This window comes from Mixophyes fleayi, chromosome 5, assembly GCF_038048845.1.
Source record: "Mixophyes fleayi isolate aMixFle1 chromosome 5, aMixFle1.hap1, whole genome shotgun sequence".
Classification (NCBI taxonomy): Eukaryota; Metazoa; Chordata; class Amphibia; order Anura; family Limnodynastidae; genus Mixophyes; species Mixophyes fleayi.
Window position 1 is genome coordinate 208,640,604 of NC_134406.1, and position 19,411 is coordinate 208,660,014.

Here is a 19,411-nt window from a genome sequence, read left to right on the forward strand (position 1 = left end):
CGACGGCCTGTCCAGGCCTTCTGCCTCTCTCCTCAAAGTGCTGAAGGATGGCCTCTGGCAGAAGCAACTCTGAAATTCCCAACATATTGTAAGGAACGAAAATGTTTACCTTTAGCTTTTTGAGTGACCACTGGACTCGTTTGGATTCAGCATCCGCAATCCAGGACTCGGGGAAAAATTTTGCGTGAGATCCCCCCAATTTTCACTTTAACAGCACTAGGCAAACCAGCCAGGGTTGGCGGTACTATAGCAGTGGGACACGCGGCAAGGGTCCCACTGCCATAATGACTAACCAACCCTAGACTGTTCAGCGCTGGGCTGGATTCCCTAGGGAGTGGGGTCCGCCGAAAAAAACGAGCAGGCCCCCCCACTAGAAAGAACCAGCCCAGTGCTGATAGCACTAGGGCTCTTCCTACTACCCCTGGGCTGTGCGTAGTAGGGTAATAACGGCTAAACTAAGTAAAAATAATAAACGGATGCCATTTTGTTTTGTGGAACTACAAGTGCCAGCCAGCCAGGTTGCCCAAAACAGTGTGGGCATGCTGCTGCTTGTATAACTACAAGCACCAGCATACCCACGGCAGCCAGGGCATGTTGGCACTTGGAGAACCACAAGTGCCAACATGCCCTGACATCCCTGGCTTGCTGGGACCTGTAGTTCCACAAACAAAAACGTTAAATAAACACCTTGATAATTACCACATACATTTAATAAAAATAAAAAACCCACAATAAACACAGTAACCTCCCTCATGTACACCATAAACATTTATTAAAAATAATAACACCCAAAATACTCACCGATGAAGTCTTCATTGTGGTCCAAAAGGTCCTTGCTTGTCCCAGTCCCAGATTAATTATACCTTCCAATTGTCCTGCTTGCCCCAGTCCCAGATTAATTATACCTTCCAATTGTCCTGCTTGCCCCAGTCCCAGATTAATTACACCTTCCAAAAGTTTGCCTTAGTGGCCTAAGTCACGACTAAGCACGGCCAGCGAAAGGCGCGTCAGCGTTCCGCTGGATGCACTGCCTTATTTGTTACTTCTATATGGGCATTGATATCGAGACAGGATAGATCTGCTCTATTATGGCCAGAGTTAGTAGAGCATTGATTGACTAGGTATATAGCAATCCACCTCCCATAGCTATATTACTCTACTATTGAGCTTCATTTTTTCAATTTGATGCTAATAACCATGGGAAAGTCTTTGGTGAGAGATACTTAACACAGAATATATTACAGGAGGCTATTTTCCATTTTTTCTAGCAAAATCTCCTTTATTTTTGCTTGGAGATCTATCCTGGTCGTTTAACCCACTATCTGACACAAAAGGCAGTAGTGTGTCCAGCTTGTTTTAATTTAGCATTGCTTTTTATGGATATATCTCTTTTAGATATTTTGCTGTTTTAAATTGAATAATAAAAGTTATATTTTATTTAATCCACTATTAATTTGATACTATCTCCCGCAAGAGCCAGTGTGCACCTATCCATTCTATTTCTGCTTTTTGTATATACGCATCTGTTACCTCAGAAGTAGGTTGCACCCCATAGGACCTATAAATAAGGCTTATTTTTTATGTCCATATTGTGTTTGGTTCATCACTGGTGCGATAGGATTAATTTCCTTCTTTGTCTTTTTCTTTTTGACTTATTTTTGATCACCTGAAACTTAACGTCTGGTTTTAGTCTGGCCTCACCCCAAACTTCCAAAAGTTGAGGAGATGGGGGAAAAAAAACCCCCAAAAAAACAGTCCCTTTCTTTGCTCTTTTGAACATAGAAGTCTTTGTTAGGTCATCATCAGAAATATGAAGCACCTGTATCACCGCGATTAGGTCTTCAATTCTCTGTCTCGTGGCCGGATCTTCCTCCCCCCAAGACATGTCCTGAAACTCCGATTTGGCATAAATTTCACCCTTCTCCTGCAAGTAGGGATCCGTATCAGAGTTTAAGTGTTAAGTGTTTACACTGTATGCCCACACTGGGGGGAGGGGGTTAACATCTTCTCCAGAGAAGATGATACTCTGACTAACTCTTGGACCAATCTCTCCAAATTTGGAGTCCTGGGAGGTTCATTGGAAACCCATGAGGCTTCGGCCAGTAGCGGAGATGACTGACCCAAGGGAAGGGCATCCGAAGACTGCATACTCAAAGAAGAGTACGTAAATGTATCAGCACTTACCAACCCCAAGCGTAGGTTGTCTATCTTAAGCTCCGCAATGGACTGTGCCAGTTCCTTGGCCCATGCAGTTTCCACCAGGTTTATCACCTACCTAGAAGAACACTGACCTAGGCCATCAGACTCACAAGCAGTGCATAGGCCCACCGGGTCTGACTCTCCACCAGCCATCTTTGATTGGCACCTGGAGCAGGTGAAATAATTCACAGGAACAGCTTTGGACTTAGAATCACTCCCTCTTTCTGATATCATGAAAAAGGAAAGAAGCAACCAATATGAAAGACACACTGTAGAGCAATCTATAAAAATAGAGATCTAGCAGTATATTTCTTTCCAGTGTAACAAAATGAGGAAAAACTTGCTCTACATACTTTATACTGTATATCAGAATGGCAGGACAGAGGGAGAAGAATATGGCAAATTAATGCAGAATGTAAAGAATACAAACAGCACAATCACACAGACAGAATATCACAGATCTGATCCAGAGATATCCAACAGTTCTCCCTCCCCAGGGAACACTGTCACAGAATGCAGGAACCTGCAGTGCCTGGGAAACAGAGGGGAGTAATCATTCCTCCCCTTCCTTAGCCAGTCTCTGTGGAATATGACCGCCCATATCTACAGTGAAAACTGGTGAAGACTGCACTCTAGCGACAGCTCCTCACCAGATTTGATGCCACCTATACCTGATCACCTCCATCGCTGTCTGTTCCAGCCGATTAGGAGTCAGTTTTGTAGGCAGGGCATGGACCGCTGCATATCTGTCTCCCCTCCAAACCGGAGACCAGTATCCTGTTGTCACGACCCCCAGGGCAGTCAGCGACAATGTGCTGGTCAGCAGACGGATCCCCGTGCCTCTCTAATAGCAGGTGATCCTTTTCCTGGGGGTCCGCATGATGACGGGGGGCGGCACTAAAGCGGCAAAAGGCGATCTCCCTGTCAGGATCCGCGACACTCACAGTGTGAATGCCGGTAAAAACTAATGAAGCAACAATTTAGTGTAAATTTCATTACAATAGCCACATTGTTAAATAGATGTGTTTGCAGAAAAATTAACTCTCCGAGAGATTTAATTTTTCTGCCTTAATTGGATAATTTACTGGAATACTGCTGGATACTTGAAAATAGGAATTCTGCCTGAAATCACCTGCTGCAAACATTTCTGACTCAGAAAGACTATCGCCATTATCTAACATGTAAGTTGTGAATAATATTCTTTAGCAAGATACGTAATCAAACAAACTGGGAAACACTTATTGTTTCAAATGCTAAACAGTTGCTCAAAGAAGGTAAGCTATTTACAGCCAATTTGTCAAATGACAACAGTCTGTTTCAGAGATTTGAATAGATGCTTTCAATCCTTTTTAAAATAAAAGGAGATATTCCAGTATGAGTACCAAGCATGATTTTTAATTAGGCAAAAACATTAGGTGGAGTTACCCTTTAATAGACATACTGCCATCATATACTGGTCTCTGAAGGAACAACATATGTTTAGAAAAGAAAAACAACATGGAGAAAACAAGCCCTTAAAACACATATTTAAATTATTTGCTAATGGACTTTCATGTTCATTTTATAAGTAGTCGAAAAGATTATAAGAAATAGTCCAAATTACAATCTCCAGGGAAAAACTCACCTTTCCTAGGACATCACTATTGCCCGTTGGGACAGGGGGAAGAGAACATTTCCGCCTGGGCTGATTAAAAAGAGCTTCTGCTTCTGTCCTCTTCTGTTTTATGAGGTTATTACTACATTCTATCTATAAAACAAAACAATATCAGTATTCTATGCTAGTATATATATATAATTCAACGAACAGGTAGTCCAAAATAGCTTGTCGTCAAAGTACAAATGGTACCTGGTTTTTCAGCGGCATCCCAAGTTTTTTCTTATTTAGTTCCTTCCTCAGGTGTGTTTCTTTATCCTTGGCTTCTGCTGATTGACCTAAGCAATTACAACACATTTTTTGACAATTTTAAATCCAAGAATTTAATAAATAAAAAAAAAAAAAAAAAAAAAAAAGGGGGGGGGCTTAATTAGATCACATTACCTTAACCTTTTTGTGTTAACTGAATTTGAAACACTTTTCTCCCAAGCCAATGGGAGGCACAAACTCATTAATGAGTTTAAGTTCCACCTTCAGGAGCAGGGCAGTTGTCAAATCAAATACACACAAAAAAATGTAGGCTTTTGTAACTCCTTCTGAATAACTGTTAGTGCCAAAGAAGAGTCAGTATGTGTTTGTGTAGGTATTTGTATTCCTATACTTGTGGTGACATTGACCTGTTTTACACACCAGTACTGTGGAGACCTCAACCGTAGTGGGGACACAAAATGAGGTTCCCATGAAATGGAATATGTTAGTTGTTGCAGGAGACCCTGCCAATATATCCAGCCACACAATATGGCATGTCTCACATCATTGGCTATCAGTGGAACAGTATGCTTATTTGATTACGTGTCCTTTGCCATGTAATAAAACTGCCATGGTCCTCATTGCACCAGAAGAAAAAGGAGATTGCAGCTTTCCCTGCTTTTTACACATAACAGGAATCAGAGAGAGAGAGAGACTATCACAGCCTTGTCCTAACGAAAGAAAGGTAAGAACAGTGGGCTATGACAAAGCCCAGAGGTCTAAATATGAATATACTCAAAGACATTGGTATTGGCTCCAATTATTGCCTGGAGTGCAGTGGAGACGAGTATGTCCCTGACCCTTCAGAGCAGTGGTTCAGACACCAGCAGTGGTTATGTACACAGAGACTTGTTCTACACACAATTCTCTACCTGATGGAAGCAGAGTCTTCAACACTGAAGGCTGAAATCTGATGCTGTGTCCTTAAAAACTCTTTCCAGAAAAAGTGATAGATCCAAGGCATATAAATAAAAAAACAGTACTGCCTGTACTTTGAGAAACCAGTCATAAAATTAGCCTGGCATATCAAGCATCTTCACCGTAATGAGACTGAATTTGCCAAACTCCTGAATATTCAACATCATACATCAAATACTCAGTAATGCTAAATAATACACAGATTGCAATGCGCTAATTACAAAAGATTAACTTAGTGTTGACACAGACATAGAAATAAGTGAAACTGTTAACAAAACATAAAAACATAGACAAGGGTCTTAGGGTAATATATAAAACCACAATATCTGTTTGCGACAAACCGACATCCATCCATGAACTATTTTATTTCAACATCCATCCACCTCCTTGACATTACAGAAACCTTACCACCTCTGACACTACATCTCCTGCAACTGTCTCATATGTGGCACTCGCCTCAGCTACATTCCCAGACCTGGAAACATACGAAGTGGTGGCGTAGGCATCCTACTTTGCTCTTTTATGTCAACTTCTGTTCAGTGTCTCGCCTCACCTCTGGGATGTACCTCTAACTTCTGTCTATAATACATTCCTTTGCTGCTACCTACTAATGGAATTCCCTACCACACCAGATAAAACTCTCACACAGCCTTCAAATAGTTAAACGTTGGCTGAATACCCATCTCTTTATTAGAGCTTACTCTACTCCCACCTATACTACTCACACTGATACACCCTCACACCACTGTGTCAATCTACACTCAGCCACATTTTCTTCTCTTGGTGGTACCTCATGCAGGAAAGAGTTTATGTCCTTTTAGAACAAAATATATGATGACTTTATGTGATGTGATTAAATCCGATTGAATAAAAATAAAAAATCAATTATGTAACACTTACATTTCATTTCGCTGATGAGCTGATTTGTTGCATCAAACAAACATCTATAAGCCTTAACCGATTTGGATAACTGGTCTTTTTCCTTTGTAAGCTCTGCCATCTGCTGCTGCTTTTTAAAATCTGGAAAAAAAAAAAAAAACATGGTCTGTATCTGTATGTGATGCACTAAGGTATATCAAAAAACAAAAAAATCCAAACATTTGTAACTTTTTAATTATACTTGTGCTATCTTACAACACAAAATTATTTTTCAGAAGATGATTTACTGCACACCACATTTCTGTAGCACAAATTAAAGTATTAACCCTACCACAGACATTTATTTTTATATTTCAGAGTACGAATCCATCACTGACTGACCATGCACCAGAGAAAGACCTTCGAAGGAGCAGCTAAACCTTGTTTGTTGTTTAGATTTCATGTCATTGTTGCCTAAACTAGTGTGAAGTTTCAAATACATACAAAACTAAGTTCCAAGTAGTTATCACAAAACGCATTTATTCATATTTGTCAAAATGATAATTAGCCAAGAAACTGATACAAATTCCTTGGCAATGCAAGTCATAGTAAGTGATGATTACGCTAAAAGAATTATAAGCGTACTACACTTACTAAATACAGATAAGCAATCATCCCGGCTCTGTGCATTTGTAAGTTGCATAACACTATGAAAAGATATCTTTATATAAATATAGGTCAAATATTAATATATGGCATGCGGTTCAAATAAAACAGTAAAACTGTTTACATTGTACTTGGGAACGCTGCGCTAAACCTACACATCTTAAAACAATAACACAAGTATAACAAATAAATATCTCTCTCTATATATCTATCTATAAACACTATAAGGACAAAAGTGTTTGGATGCTTGACCATTACACAAACAGGGACTGAAAAGACATTGTAATATGGAGTTGATCTCTTTTGTAGAGATAACAGCTTCCACTCTTCTTGGAAGGCTTTCTACAAGATGCTGGAGTGTTTCTGTAGGAATTTGTACCCAATCATTCTGTAGAGCATTCATGAGGTGAGGCATTGATGTTGGACGAGAAGGCCTGGCTCGAAATCTCCGTTCCATTTTATTTCAAAGGTGTTCGATGGGGTTGAAGTCAGGGCACTGTGCGGGCCAGTCAAGTTGGAATAGAAAAGGGCCTTCCCCAAACTTTTGCTACAAAACTGGAAGCATAAGCATTGTATGCTGAAGCATTAAGATTGCCCTTCACTGGAGATAAGGGCAAGAACCCTGAAAAACAGCCCCATACCAGTATCCCTCCTCCAAACTTCACAGTTGGCATAATGCAGCCAGGCAAGTAACGTTCTCCTGACATGCGCCAAGCCCAGACTCACCCATCTGACTGCCAAACAGAGAAGAATTATTAGTAACTCAACAGAACACGTTTCCACAGTCCAGTGTGCTTTACACCACTCCATCCGACGGTCTTGGCATTGGTCTTGGCGATGCGAGATTTGCATGCAGCTGCTGGCCATGGAAACCCATTCCGTTAAGGTCCCGCACACTTTTTGTCTTAACGTTAATGCAAGTGGAAGTTCGGAATTCTTCAGCTATGGAATCAGAAGAGCGTTGGCGACTTTTATGCACTATGCGCCTTAGTAGTCATTGACACCACTCTGTGATTTGACGCGGACTTCCGCTTCGTGGCTGAGTTGCTGCTGTTCCTAAATGCTTCCACTCTCTAATAATATCACTTACAGTTGACTGTGGAATATCCAGCAGGGATGAAATTTCAAGAACAGTCTTATTGCAAAGGTAGCATCCTATTACAGTAACACGCTGTAGTCACGCTCAAGTCACTGAGCTCTTCAGAATGGCTTATTTTGTATTACAAATGTTTGCAAATGGAGACTGCATGGTTAAGTGCTTGATTTTATACACCTCTGGCAACAGGTCTGATTGAAACAACTCAAGTCAACAATTAACAGGTGTGGCCAAATACTTTTGTCCATATAGTGTGTGTATGAGAGTGAGAGAGATACACGTGTGTGTGTGTGTGTGAGATTATATATATATATATATATATATATATATATATATATATATATATATATATATATATATATATATATATATATATATATATTTCAGCTATCAATCACTTTATATAGTGATATATATCCTACAACTCTTCACTTGTAAGCAGCCATTAAAATAAAAGCACAATTTGTCAACAAGCATTTACATCTCATATTACCATTGTAAAACATAAACGGAAGACAATATGGTACTATATCCACTGGCTCCAAAGTTTGCGACACTAGCGAGAACATTATCTGATACTCTGTGCTGTCCTTTCCAGGGCTGTTTTTAGCAAGAATAAGGCTCTGTAATTAATAAATATAGTTGTTAAACATAAATAATGCAATTGTGAAAAAATAAAGACGGTGAGTTAAGACGGGTTAGACCATGGATTCAGAGCTTTTGATATGCAGTCTAGCTATGTGCATGCCCTGAACTGTAAAAAATATAATGTGCTGTATAAAAAGAACAAGTCAAGTGTTTGAATCTTGCACCAGTTTGATAGAAACCAGGCATCACTATTCTGTGCTTTTGGGAAACCCTGCTCCTTAAACGATCTGTCAGTCTGTGCCTCCCAGCTTGCCTCCAATTTCCCTCCTTTTATCATGACACTGTACATTACATACAGTCCTTCCCTCACTAACAATCACAAGTAGTCAGGTCACTGTCTCCCTCAAGATCAACACACTAATCTCTTTATGTTGCAATATCTATAGACGCATTATGAAGAAGTATTGCACTTCAAAACACATCATAGGGCACATGTTGGATACTGATCAGCTGTCTTCTACCAGGTTCATAGCTGCATGACAGGGAGTCAAAAGTTACCCAAGGAGTCAAAAGTTACCCAAAGAGTCAAGGGGGACTACCGAAGTGCCCAAAGTCTGCATGATTGAGCAATATTAGAAGTGGATACATTTAATGGTTTTATTATAGCCTACAAAAGGTAAGACAGTTTGAGTTGAACAAAAAAAATACACACACTTTAATTAAATTGCACACAAAACATTTCCAACCAATTATCCAGATTTGAGTGAATATAACCATTTGTTACCAGCATTAAAAGAAAAAAAACAAAAAAAAAAACAACTTATAAATGATGCTCACAGGGATGTCTGCAGATCCATTCTTGAAGGTAAACTCCATACTCTTCTTATTAGACTGAAACTCTGGAATCTCCTTCTCGGCCTCTGTAGTAGATATAATCTTGGCAATGATTTTGCCACTTAAGTAGACACCAGCTAAATTGTTGTGTTCATCCTGAGAATATATAAATCAATATTTAAAAGAAAATCCTTAAATATATAAAAAGGAAAGTAACATTTTATAAATTGCTTTTAGGCAGTTTTTTTGACTTTGTAGTATTTGTGATAATGGCTTCTAATTTAATTTAATCAGGTATAACTGCTGTACAATTACAATTATACTGAGATGGTAAAAAGATTATATAAAGCATAAAAAAAGAAAGGAGGAAAAACTTAACCACAGTCTTGAGCCATAGATTATTGACCAAAGTACGACCAGCTTCTGTTTTTACGTTAGACACAGTTGGGGTGGCAGGCTGTGGCAGCGGAACCAACTTCACAGGCTTATTTGCAACAACATCTATCAAAAACTTAAAAAAACAAAAACACAGAAAAATTAAATGATTTATAACCAAACATTCAATAGCAGATTTCCACATTGCATGAACAGTACAACATCAAATGTGCCAAAATACAAAGAGAAAATAAGTAATTTTAAAGAATGACAAACCTGCTCACTGTAGAGTACATTAGCCTTCTCAGCCATGTACATAAACTGGATACAATACTTTTCCACACGCTCAGGTATCATTTTATCCCTTTAAACGATAACAGTAAAAAATAAAAAAAAAGATTAGAAAAAAATAAAAAAATTGAGGTCTTTGTTAATGTTCTCTAGAAACAGCACATTATGAAGAAAAGTTTTCGTGACATACAGAAGGCCCCTAAATACAAGTGACACAGCCTCCCTGAGCATATGCATCACTTTATGGGCACAGTCCATCCATCTTCAAATAGCTACTGCTAGCAGTATAACAAGGCATGTCACGAAGCACAGGTCATCTCAAGCTGGTTCCACAAACATGACAATGAGTTTAGAGTACACCAATGGCTTCCACAGTCACCTGATCTCAATCCAATAGAGCACCTTTGGGAAGTGGTGGATCAGGAGATTTGCAGCATGAATGTGCAGCCAACAAGTCTGCAGCAACTGCATGATGCTATCATGTCAACATGGACCAGAATCTCTAAGGACTGTTTCCAGCACCTTCGTGAGTCCATACCATGAAGAATTCAGGTTGTTCTAGGGGCAAAGGGAAGTTCTACCCAGAAAAGTCCTAACTAGAAAGGTATACCTAATGCACCTGTGCCAACATTAGGGACACATTTCCTTGACATATATTGCGGTTTTATTTCAAGAAACAGTATAATTATATTGGAGCTATATCTCATAAAATATCTTGGGGGCTAAGAAACATGTGTGTGGAATAATTTAAATATATTTTGCATAAAATTGCATGTCTTGACATTGTAAAACAGGGGCACTTTGCTGCTCAGCAGATGCATGTCACAAGCTCTACAATCTAGACCAATTTTGTTGCGCCACAATCATGGCATGCTTACAAAAAATATGATTTTTACTCACTGTAAAATCCATTTCTCTTACTCCATTGGGGGACACTGCGCACCCTCCCTTGCTCTGTAAATAGTTCTGCTGTGTGAATTGTATGCTTCTATTTATTGCTCTTTACGGCTCCCCCTTCTCATACACTTGGTTAGTCAAAACGGAGGTATCCAGAGGAGAGAAGGGGCATAGTAGGGGAGGGGGGAGGAGAGTGAAGATCAAAGAAGTTGATAAGTGCCTAAACTCCTACATCAAGTACTATATCCCAGATCGATTGTGTTACAGGTTTGATTAACCTAATGTCTCGCAGTGTCCCCCAATGGCAGGAAAGAGAAATTGGTGTTAATGTCACATTTTTTGCATTTTATATAATTATCTTCAGTATATATTAGCCAAGAAGCATTTACATATAAGAACATATATGGCATGACGTAGAGTTGGACTCATTTTACATAAAAATCGAAAAATGTAAGAATAAAACAAACAAAAAAAAAAAACACATAACTAACCGAAGTGTCTGTCCTGTATGGTTAGGATTGAGGTTGAGCCACTACTAACCAATCAGAGTTGTTATGTTTGGTTAGTTACTGACAAGCCAGAGACTTGCCATTTGTGTCAGTAAGCAACATATACAGGTTTTTTATTTTTTCTCATTGGACTGCCAAAAAAACAAGAGAGGAACCCCCAGGATTCAGGTTAGAAATAAAGTGGCGAGTGTGTGGAGTGTTTTTATTTTTAATAAAGAACTTTTTAAATGGAGAGTGTGTTTAGTTTCCTATATTTTTCTTGTTACAGGTACACTACAGGTCCTGATGGGCCCTGGGATGCCATGGTATGTCCGCACTTGTAGAACTGCATGCTGGCAGTTATAGATATGCTGGCACTTTTAGTTCTACAAATGCTAGCATATCCAAACAGTTAAGGCATGCTAGGGCTTGCTGGGACCCGTATTGCACCTGCAAAGAAATGCATATTTAATTATTTCATAACTATTTTCATATTTAACTATTGTTTGTAGAGCCCTATGACTTTCAGCATGGGGCCGGATTTTTACTAGTGGAGGGCCCACATTTTTTTTTTTTTTGCAGGCTTGATTCACCTAGGAAATTCAACCCCATGCTGAACAGGGAAGTGATGGTGGTTGATATTATGACAGGGGGACCACACCCTAGCGAGTCCCATGCTAATGATGATAATCATGAACACTTAGGGATCAGGGGTTGAGCATCTGCAACAGAAACAGAGCCTACTTGCAAGCTATCTTGACCTCTACATAGTTAGCAAGTATATACAGTTAGCAAGTATATACATAAGTATATTCCTTTGCCATACTTGCCCTACACTGAAACGCCCCTTCCTTTCCTCGTTCTGCCTCTCTAAGCTTATGCTTTTCAGTGCGATTGCACATCACGAAAAAAACCTCTACATCAGTGAGAGTTACATACAAAATGCTGAATAAAAGGGATTACATTAAGAATTTCCTCAGTTTTAACATATAGGGACATTTCCAGTGCCAAACATTTCTAGACAAATTTTTAAGACCAAAGACTGTCCTTGGAAATTAGTGACATAAGCAAATCTATGTAATGTTAAAATCTCACATTACAAAAATTATGTATGAAGAATACATTTAACAAACCTGAAATAAAAGCAGTCATCTCTGTCCCCATCTCTTGGTTTATTGCAGTTAAAAACGGTTGCCTGCAAACAAATGAAATTATATTTAATTTAAGGCATGATTTAAGTTGTTATGCCAAGGATATAATTAAAGCAGATTATTTCTATTTTGATATGTTGTACAGAAGATGAACTATATAGTATTGCCTATCCTTAATATTAGAACAATTGCTTAAAATATCATTCAGAATTAGCTCAGATATTTATTTTTTTGTTGTTCATTGTGCTTCAAGTTATGGCTCTCTTAACAGCCATATTTATTTATTTTGAACATTTATCAAAATAATTTTAGACAATATGATTATGGGTTGAGAAATGAATGTGTCTTTATGCTGTAGAATATATACCATATATCTTTGATGCTCTCTGTAGTCATATTAGCCATCTGGATGACGTAGACTACGGGAGTTTGGTCTCACTCTCACAAAGCAACGCTTATCTCAAAGGATCGTTTTGTATTTTTTTTTCTTTACAAAACAAACATGTTTTTCACAAGACGATATGTCTGATCATTGTTTATCAGTCATGTTGTGTCTCATAACAGGAGTTTAGACAGGCATTTTGTCTTTCCCATCCACTGCCAATATTGGATCCTCTCCTACATATCCCTCACTTCCTTTGGGCAGCAAGTAAGATTATGCAGATACAATCTGTAAGTTTTGTTGTCCCTACTTGAAAGGCTTTATTTGTTACACAGAACTTGCTCTCTAGGGCTTGTTTACTAACAATGCATTAATGTGCAAAATTTGCCCTAAACCATGACAACCAGGCATTACTTTCATGGTCTTACTTGCAATAGACATAAAAATTAACTGGTGATTTGTTGCTACAGTCCAAATTTTGCACCTAAATGCAATGTTAGTAAAGTAAGTAAATGCATTGTGTCCCCATTAGGGATGCTCAGGGTCTGTTTTCCAAAAAACGAGCCCCCATCGAACATTGTAAATCTACTCCCTCCTCTCAGCTAGATCCCAACACCTGCAATCTATACTGTCATCATCATCGCCCTCATCAGTGTGTACATCATCCTCACACAATATTAATTCATCCCTGCTTGAATCCACCATTACAGAAGTCTCTGTACTTTGATGTAATTGCTGGTAAAGGCCTTCCTCGTGGAATTTGTAGTTCATTTTCCAGAAGAGCTGTCACGATTTTTGGGCAATTCTTTTAGACCAGACGAAATGTCAAAATGTTGTGCTAACTCATCTGCATCACCACTGGGTCTCTTGGGAAAGCTAGGTTTATTTCCTAGAAGCAGTTGCCAGAGAAACTGAAGGAGGAGACATCGTCATGTCATGTACCACCTGAGCTGTCAATTTGCTCACCAGGAGCTCACTGCATCTCTTGAGATCTGGGTCAGTTGGAAAGAAAAAAGACATAGCTCTTAAACCTAGGATCAAACACAGTCGCCAAAATGTAGTTATTAGATTTCAAGATGTTGATAACTTTGGATCCTGGCGAGGCGAATAAAGTACTTGATCCGACATACTTAGCGGAATTGCTTTGTTTCATCTCCTCCTTCAATTTCTTGAGCTGCTTTTCCAAAAGTCTAATTAGGGGAATCACTTGACTCAAGCTAGCAGTGTTTGAACTCCCTTCACATGTGACTACTTCGAGTGGTTTCAGCACCTTGCACAACACGGAAAGTATTCTTCACTGCACTGGACTAAAGATGTGAAAAAGATGATGTTCATCAAAATGAAGTATAAATTCCACAAGGAAGGCCATTTACCTCCAATTACATCAAAGTACAGAGACTACTGTAATGGTGGATTACAGCGTGGATGAATTAATATTGTGTGAGGATGAGAGTAAGGAGGTGGATGAGGACGACAACAAAATCTTGTCACTGTAGAGTTCATTGAAAGCACTGTTGGTAGCTTGTTTTATGGGGGCCCAAACAAACTAAGCACTTCAGCCACAAAAGCAGCAGTCCTTGCAGCTGAAGTTTGCTTGGTTTGTTAAAATGTACATGTTCTTTTTAATAGCTAACATAAGGGTGGATGGGAAAGCCCAAGGACAATTAGTAACCAGCCAGCTCGCTGCAGTCTAAGGGGGGTATTCAATTGTTAGCGTTAACGCTCTCAAACGAGCGCTCAAAAAATCTTAGCGTTAATACGGTAATTACTGGCGGAATGCGGCGAGCTGAAATTCCGCGAGTAAACTACCGTATTAACGCTTTTCGTGCGCAATATTACCGTATAAACGGTAATATTTTTTGAGCGCTCGTTTTTTAGCGTTAACGCTAACAATTGAATACCCCCCTTAGAGTTCATTGATAGCACTGTTAGCTTAGCTGCCTTAAGTCCATTGGTAGCTTGTTTTGTGAAGGCCCAAACAAACCAAGCACTTCAGCCACAAAAGTGGCACTTCGTGTAGCTAAAGTGCTTGATTTGTTAATCTGTACCTGCTACCCCTTTTGTTTCTGTTTGTTAAACCTTTTTAATATATGGGTGTGTGGGAGGGCCCAAGGACAATTTTATCTTGCACCACATTTCTTTTTTTCCACTGCTGTGTGACAATGTTTTCTAGATGTGCTATGAACAGCTGTGTGTTTGTGCCGTTGCACTGTCGCCTAGTATCCAGCCAGCTCGCTGCAGTCTGCAGATGATTTTTTGTGGTGTTTGGAAGCACAGTGCATAGTACACATCAGGGCACAGATGGTATGTCCACATCTTTTTTCCGCTGCTTGAGCCTTTTCAGCTGTATTAGGCAACAGATATGAAGAGCTAGCACATAGAACTTTCCCACCAGGAACATAGTCTAGGCACCAGTGCTTGTATAAAGTTCTTTCATTTGTATTTTACACCAAGGGTACCACAAAAATCAGTGGATCCTCACAGTCACTAAACCCTAGGTAACTTGGATATACTGTGCGTCTCATAGTGGTCTTGCTCCTCAGCTATAAGGAGCAGCTAGGTCTCACAGGAAGGGCCATTGCTCTAGCCCTTAACACAGAAGACTGTCTGGCAACTTCCCCAAGTTGCAGGACACAGTCTATGCTAGTTTCAGAACGTTCAGTTCACACAGGACATGTCTTGTAGAAATCAGCACTGTTCTGTCAAGGAACACAATACTTATTTACAAGCCTCTTCATCTTAATATATAATCACCTGTATATAAACCAGAGAAGTAGATCTTGCTCTCTAAGTACTAAATACTTCTGTATTAGGAAGACTATCCAAAGTAGCGATTTTTATATGGGTTATCCAGGGTTCGTAACCGGACTCAAAAAGCAATTCAATGGTAATTATTAATAAAGTGACTGAACAGAAGTTGCCTGCTCCCTTTATTCTCAATATAAAGAATAATTGTGCTCTAGTATTCCCTATAAGAAATCGTCATCATCATCACCATTTATTTATATAGCGCCACTAATTCCGCAGGGCTGTACAGAGAGCTCATTCACATCAGTCCCTGCCCCATTGGGGCTTACAGTCTAAATTCCCTAACACACAGACATTATGCCAACTGTGAAGTTTGGAGGTGGAGGAGGGATAATGGTATAGGGCTGTTCTTCAGGGTTTGGACTAGGCCTCTTACCTCCAGTGAAGGGCAATCTTAATGCATACGCATACCAACTTATTTTGGACAATGCAATGCTTTAAACTTTGTGGTAAAAGCTTGGGGAAGGCCCTTTTCTATTCCAACATGACTGTGCCCCAGTGCACAAAGCAAGGACGACAAAGATATGGTTTGATGAGTTCGGTGTGGAAGAACTTGATTGACCCGCACAGAGCCCTGACCTCAAGCTCATCGAACACCTTTGGGATGAACTGGAACAGAGGATTGTGAGCCAGGCCTTCTCATCCAACATCAGTACCTGACCTCATAAATGTTCTACAGAATGAATAGGCACAAATTCCCACAAAAACACTCAAACATCTTGGGGAAAGCCTTCCAACAAGAGTGGAAGCTGTTATCACTGCAAAAGGGGGACTCCATATTAAAAGTATATGTATTTGAATACAATGTCATTACAGTCCCTGTTAGTGTAATGGTCAAGCTTCCGAAAACTTTTGTCCATATAGTCTATCTAACAGCGTGTCCACTATTCCAGTAGTATATTACCTCAAATAAAGTAAAAAAGAAATAATTAGGGATATATAGCTTAACCAATGTGCTGGTTGACTAGTCACTTGAGGAAGAAATAATAATACTCATGCTGGACTAGTGATTATGGACAGCCGTTCATGCCCTGTGGCTCCTTCTTTGTATCTGTGTATGCAGGTAAGTCTAAAGTAATTGCAGGTTGAAATGTATGTAAAAAGCAAACTGATTAATTAATTCTAATACAATAACATTTAAAATCAAATGTATTCTATTTGTAGAAATAATCAGAGATACTTTGAGTATATCACAGAGGAAAGGGTCAACGCAGAATTCAAGGTGTTAGAATAACTGTAAAAGTCATTCATACAGATAATTTCTCTAAGCGTTCCACAGTGGAATGCAGAAGTGTCAGTGTAGGAAATGTAGTTGCTGATGAAATAAAGATACCAATGCATTACAGCTTCAGTTAACAAAGCCTTCATCAGGGATTTTTTTCATTAATACAGAGTGCTTCCTTTCGCACATTTATTTGAATTATCATATGACATTTACATTTATTAGGACATTATTTTCAGGACTGTACAAGTTTGCCTTTACAAGCCAGCGTCGCTTTAAATTTTAGCTGCAAAGTCGCCGATTTCCGGCGAGTTGAAAAAAACGGACTTTCATACATTTACCCCCAGATCTGTCAGTGTGCTTCACCGACTCTCCATCTGGCCGTACTGCTACACCTTATCTGGTCAAATATCGCTGTCATGCACCAACGTGACTACTTTCTAAACGCAAAGGATAAAGGGGCGAGGAATGGACTCTCGATAATGTAGCTCCTACTACTAAGTTCACAACAGAAGTAACTGCCAGATAAATTAAGGATTATAGATGAAGTTGTGATATAATTAAATTAGCCAGAGTTAAATTAATAGATATTCTGAGTTTCTAGGAGACACTAGAGTACATAACTCAAAGAGCAATATTTATAAAACAAGAGTGATTGATGGCAAATATTCTGCAAATCTGGGGAAAACTGTGCAAGTAAGCATCAACATATGTAACAATAGAATGTGTTCTACAAACACAGAAACAATCACAACACTATCCTCAGAAAACACCTCTCAGCACAGCTAATATGCTACTTGGGGACCAGGAAGTAATTATGCCTGTATATGCTGCTAAAGAATTCCAGAGCAAAAACACCAGTTAAAGTGCTTTAGAACACTTTTTAACCTGCACCTACATTTCACATCACTGGTATCATTCTAATGCAAGGATCGCAAACACGATTAATTCAGTAATAAAAAAAAAATGTACACTATCTTTCTTTGCACAGGTTTTATAAGAATTCTGAAAGTGATAGGATTACGCTTTCTGTGTCCATTTCTTTGTCACATCTCATTTTAGCTATATTCTGTCTCCTACGAATATTTCCCTTTGGTCCAGTACTGTATGAATTTCTCTAGCATCCTCAGTTGGAGACACATGCTTTATTGGATTTTAGTCTCTCCCTAGATCATCAGTCTAGTTTTACCTGGGACAGCAGGTGAGAGTAATTCAGAATGAGCACTTTTATAGAGACTGGGTTTATATGTGCTACTATCAAGACAACTAGAAGGGATACAAGTAAAAGGAAGATGAAATTAATCTGAAAGTGGAGTTTATTATTGAAGGAAAGGTACACATACTTTTTCCATTTAAACATACATTAGTCTGTACATATTACTAAGTACTTACAGTAGCTGGAGGCTTTCCTCCAGTGGTTTGAGACTTCCACATTTTCATGGAACAGTTAGCTGGGTTGAGTTTCTTAATGACATCTCCATCTTCAGACAGAATGCTAACCATAAAGTCTAAGTAAGCAGAGAAAAACAAAACTTATTCAGTTTTCTAAAACTGTAAACATATTTTCTAAGCAAGTAAAATAAGGACTACAAATTAAAATGTTTTTACCATAGTATAAAACTAAAATGTAATACAACTGCACTGTATACTGTGATTTATATATTATTTAAGCCAGCAAATTTAGAACAGTGAAGTGATTGTGGGATCACATGTACGGCTTGATTTAGAATTGAAGGAAAACTTGTGTTGACACAAAAACATATCCATACACTTACATTTCTGCAGCTGTATTTTTAGCTGCAAAAATCTTAAGATGTGTGCAACTTTAATTCTAAACTATGGATGTACCCAAAGCAAAAATCACCATATCCACCATCAACAAGAAAAGTGCACTAGCCATACGGGACGTGCAAATATAAGATTCCTAAAAGACATAATTTAAAGATATAAGTCAAAAAAGGACTCCATCCCATTACTGGTACTGAATTTACATTTCAGCGCTGCTTGCTCTGCCTTTCCATGTGCATGTAAGATACATGCAACTGAAAATACAGAGGTAAGTTGTATGCATGCGCAGTACAACAAATTTTATGCAAGCCACATACAAAATTGCATCCATCTCTGGATCAGGCAAAGACAATTACGAAAATTTATGAGGAGTGTCAATAAGAAAGAACAAAACATGACAATTAAAATAAAGGCTTTTCTCTAATATGTTCAAAGATTCTTGTGAGACTCAACTATCCTCACCCCACTAGCATCCTTTTCTCCACACAATCTGCTGGAATTTTTTTCCAACACTCAGAGAGTGCACTAAGTAAGGCGGCCAATGATTTAATCACTGTTAAATAAAAAGGTCACAAATTGGTTCTAATTGTCTGTGACCTGTCTGTTGTATTGGACACAATTAGCAACTTCTTATATAAATCTTTCGTATCCTAGGTCTTCACTGTGCTATTCTGGTTCTCATCCTTACAATCAAACCAGTTCTTTTCCCTGGATCGACTTCTTTTCCACCACCTGTATCAGTTAAAGCACTGAATGGCTAGAACTTCATCATAAATTTGAACCGTTTCGTCCGCTCTTTTTTGAGTACTTCCAGGTTCGACACTTCGCCATGTCTCTGCCCCCCCCAGGAGGCTCTCCGGGCCCCGACCTCCTTTGAGTACATGTGTTTACATTCACCTCTCACCAAAGGGATGATCTCCCTGATCTATAATTGGCTCATAGATTAT

At 38.9% G+C, this 19,411-nt stretch overlaps 1 protein-coding gene across 2 annotated transcripts in view; it reads right to left on the reverse strand.

Moving 5' to 3' along the window:
* The window catches only part of SMCHD1 (structural maintenance of chromosomes flexible hinge domain containing 1), a 185,915-nt gene that overhangs the window by 19,763 nt on the left and 146,741 nt on the right, over positions 1-19,411 (reverse strand). For both annotated transcript variants that reach the window (XM_075213372.1, XM_075213373.1), the window contains 9 exons: positions 18,069-18,184; positions 12,247-12,308; positions 9,714-9,801; positions 9,442-9,573; positions 9,066-9,218; positions 8,134-8,263; positions 5,921-6,040; positions 4,046-4,131; positions 3,824-3,946 (listed from right to left, as the gene is read on the reverse strand). In XM_075213372.1, coding sequence (XP_075069473.1) covers positions 3,824-3,946; positions 4,046-4,131; positions 5,921-6,040; positions 8,134-8,263; positions 9,066-9,218; positions 9,442-9,573; positions 9,714-9,801; positions 12,247-12,308; positions 18,069-18,184 — 1,010 coding nt within the window. The remainder of the gene's footprint in view (positions 1-3,823; positions 3,947-4,045; positions 4,132-5,920; positions 6,041-8,133; positions 8,264-9,065; positions 9,219-9,441; positions 9,574-9,713; positions 9,802-12,246; positions 12,309-18,068; positions 18,185-19,411) is intronic.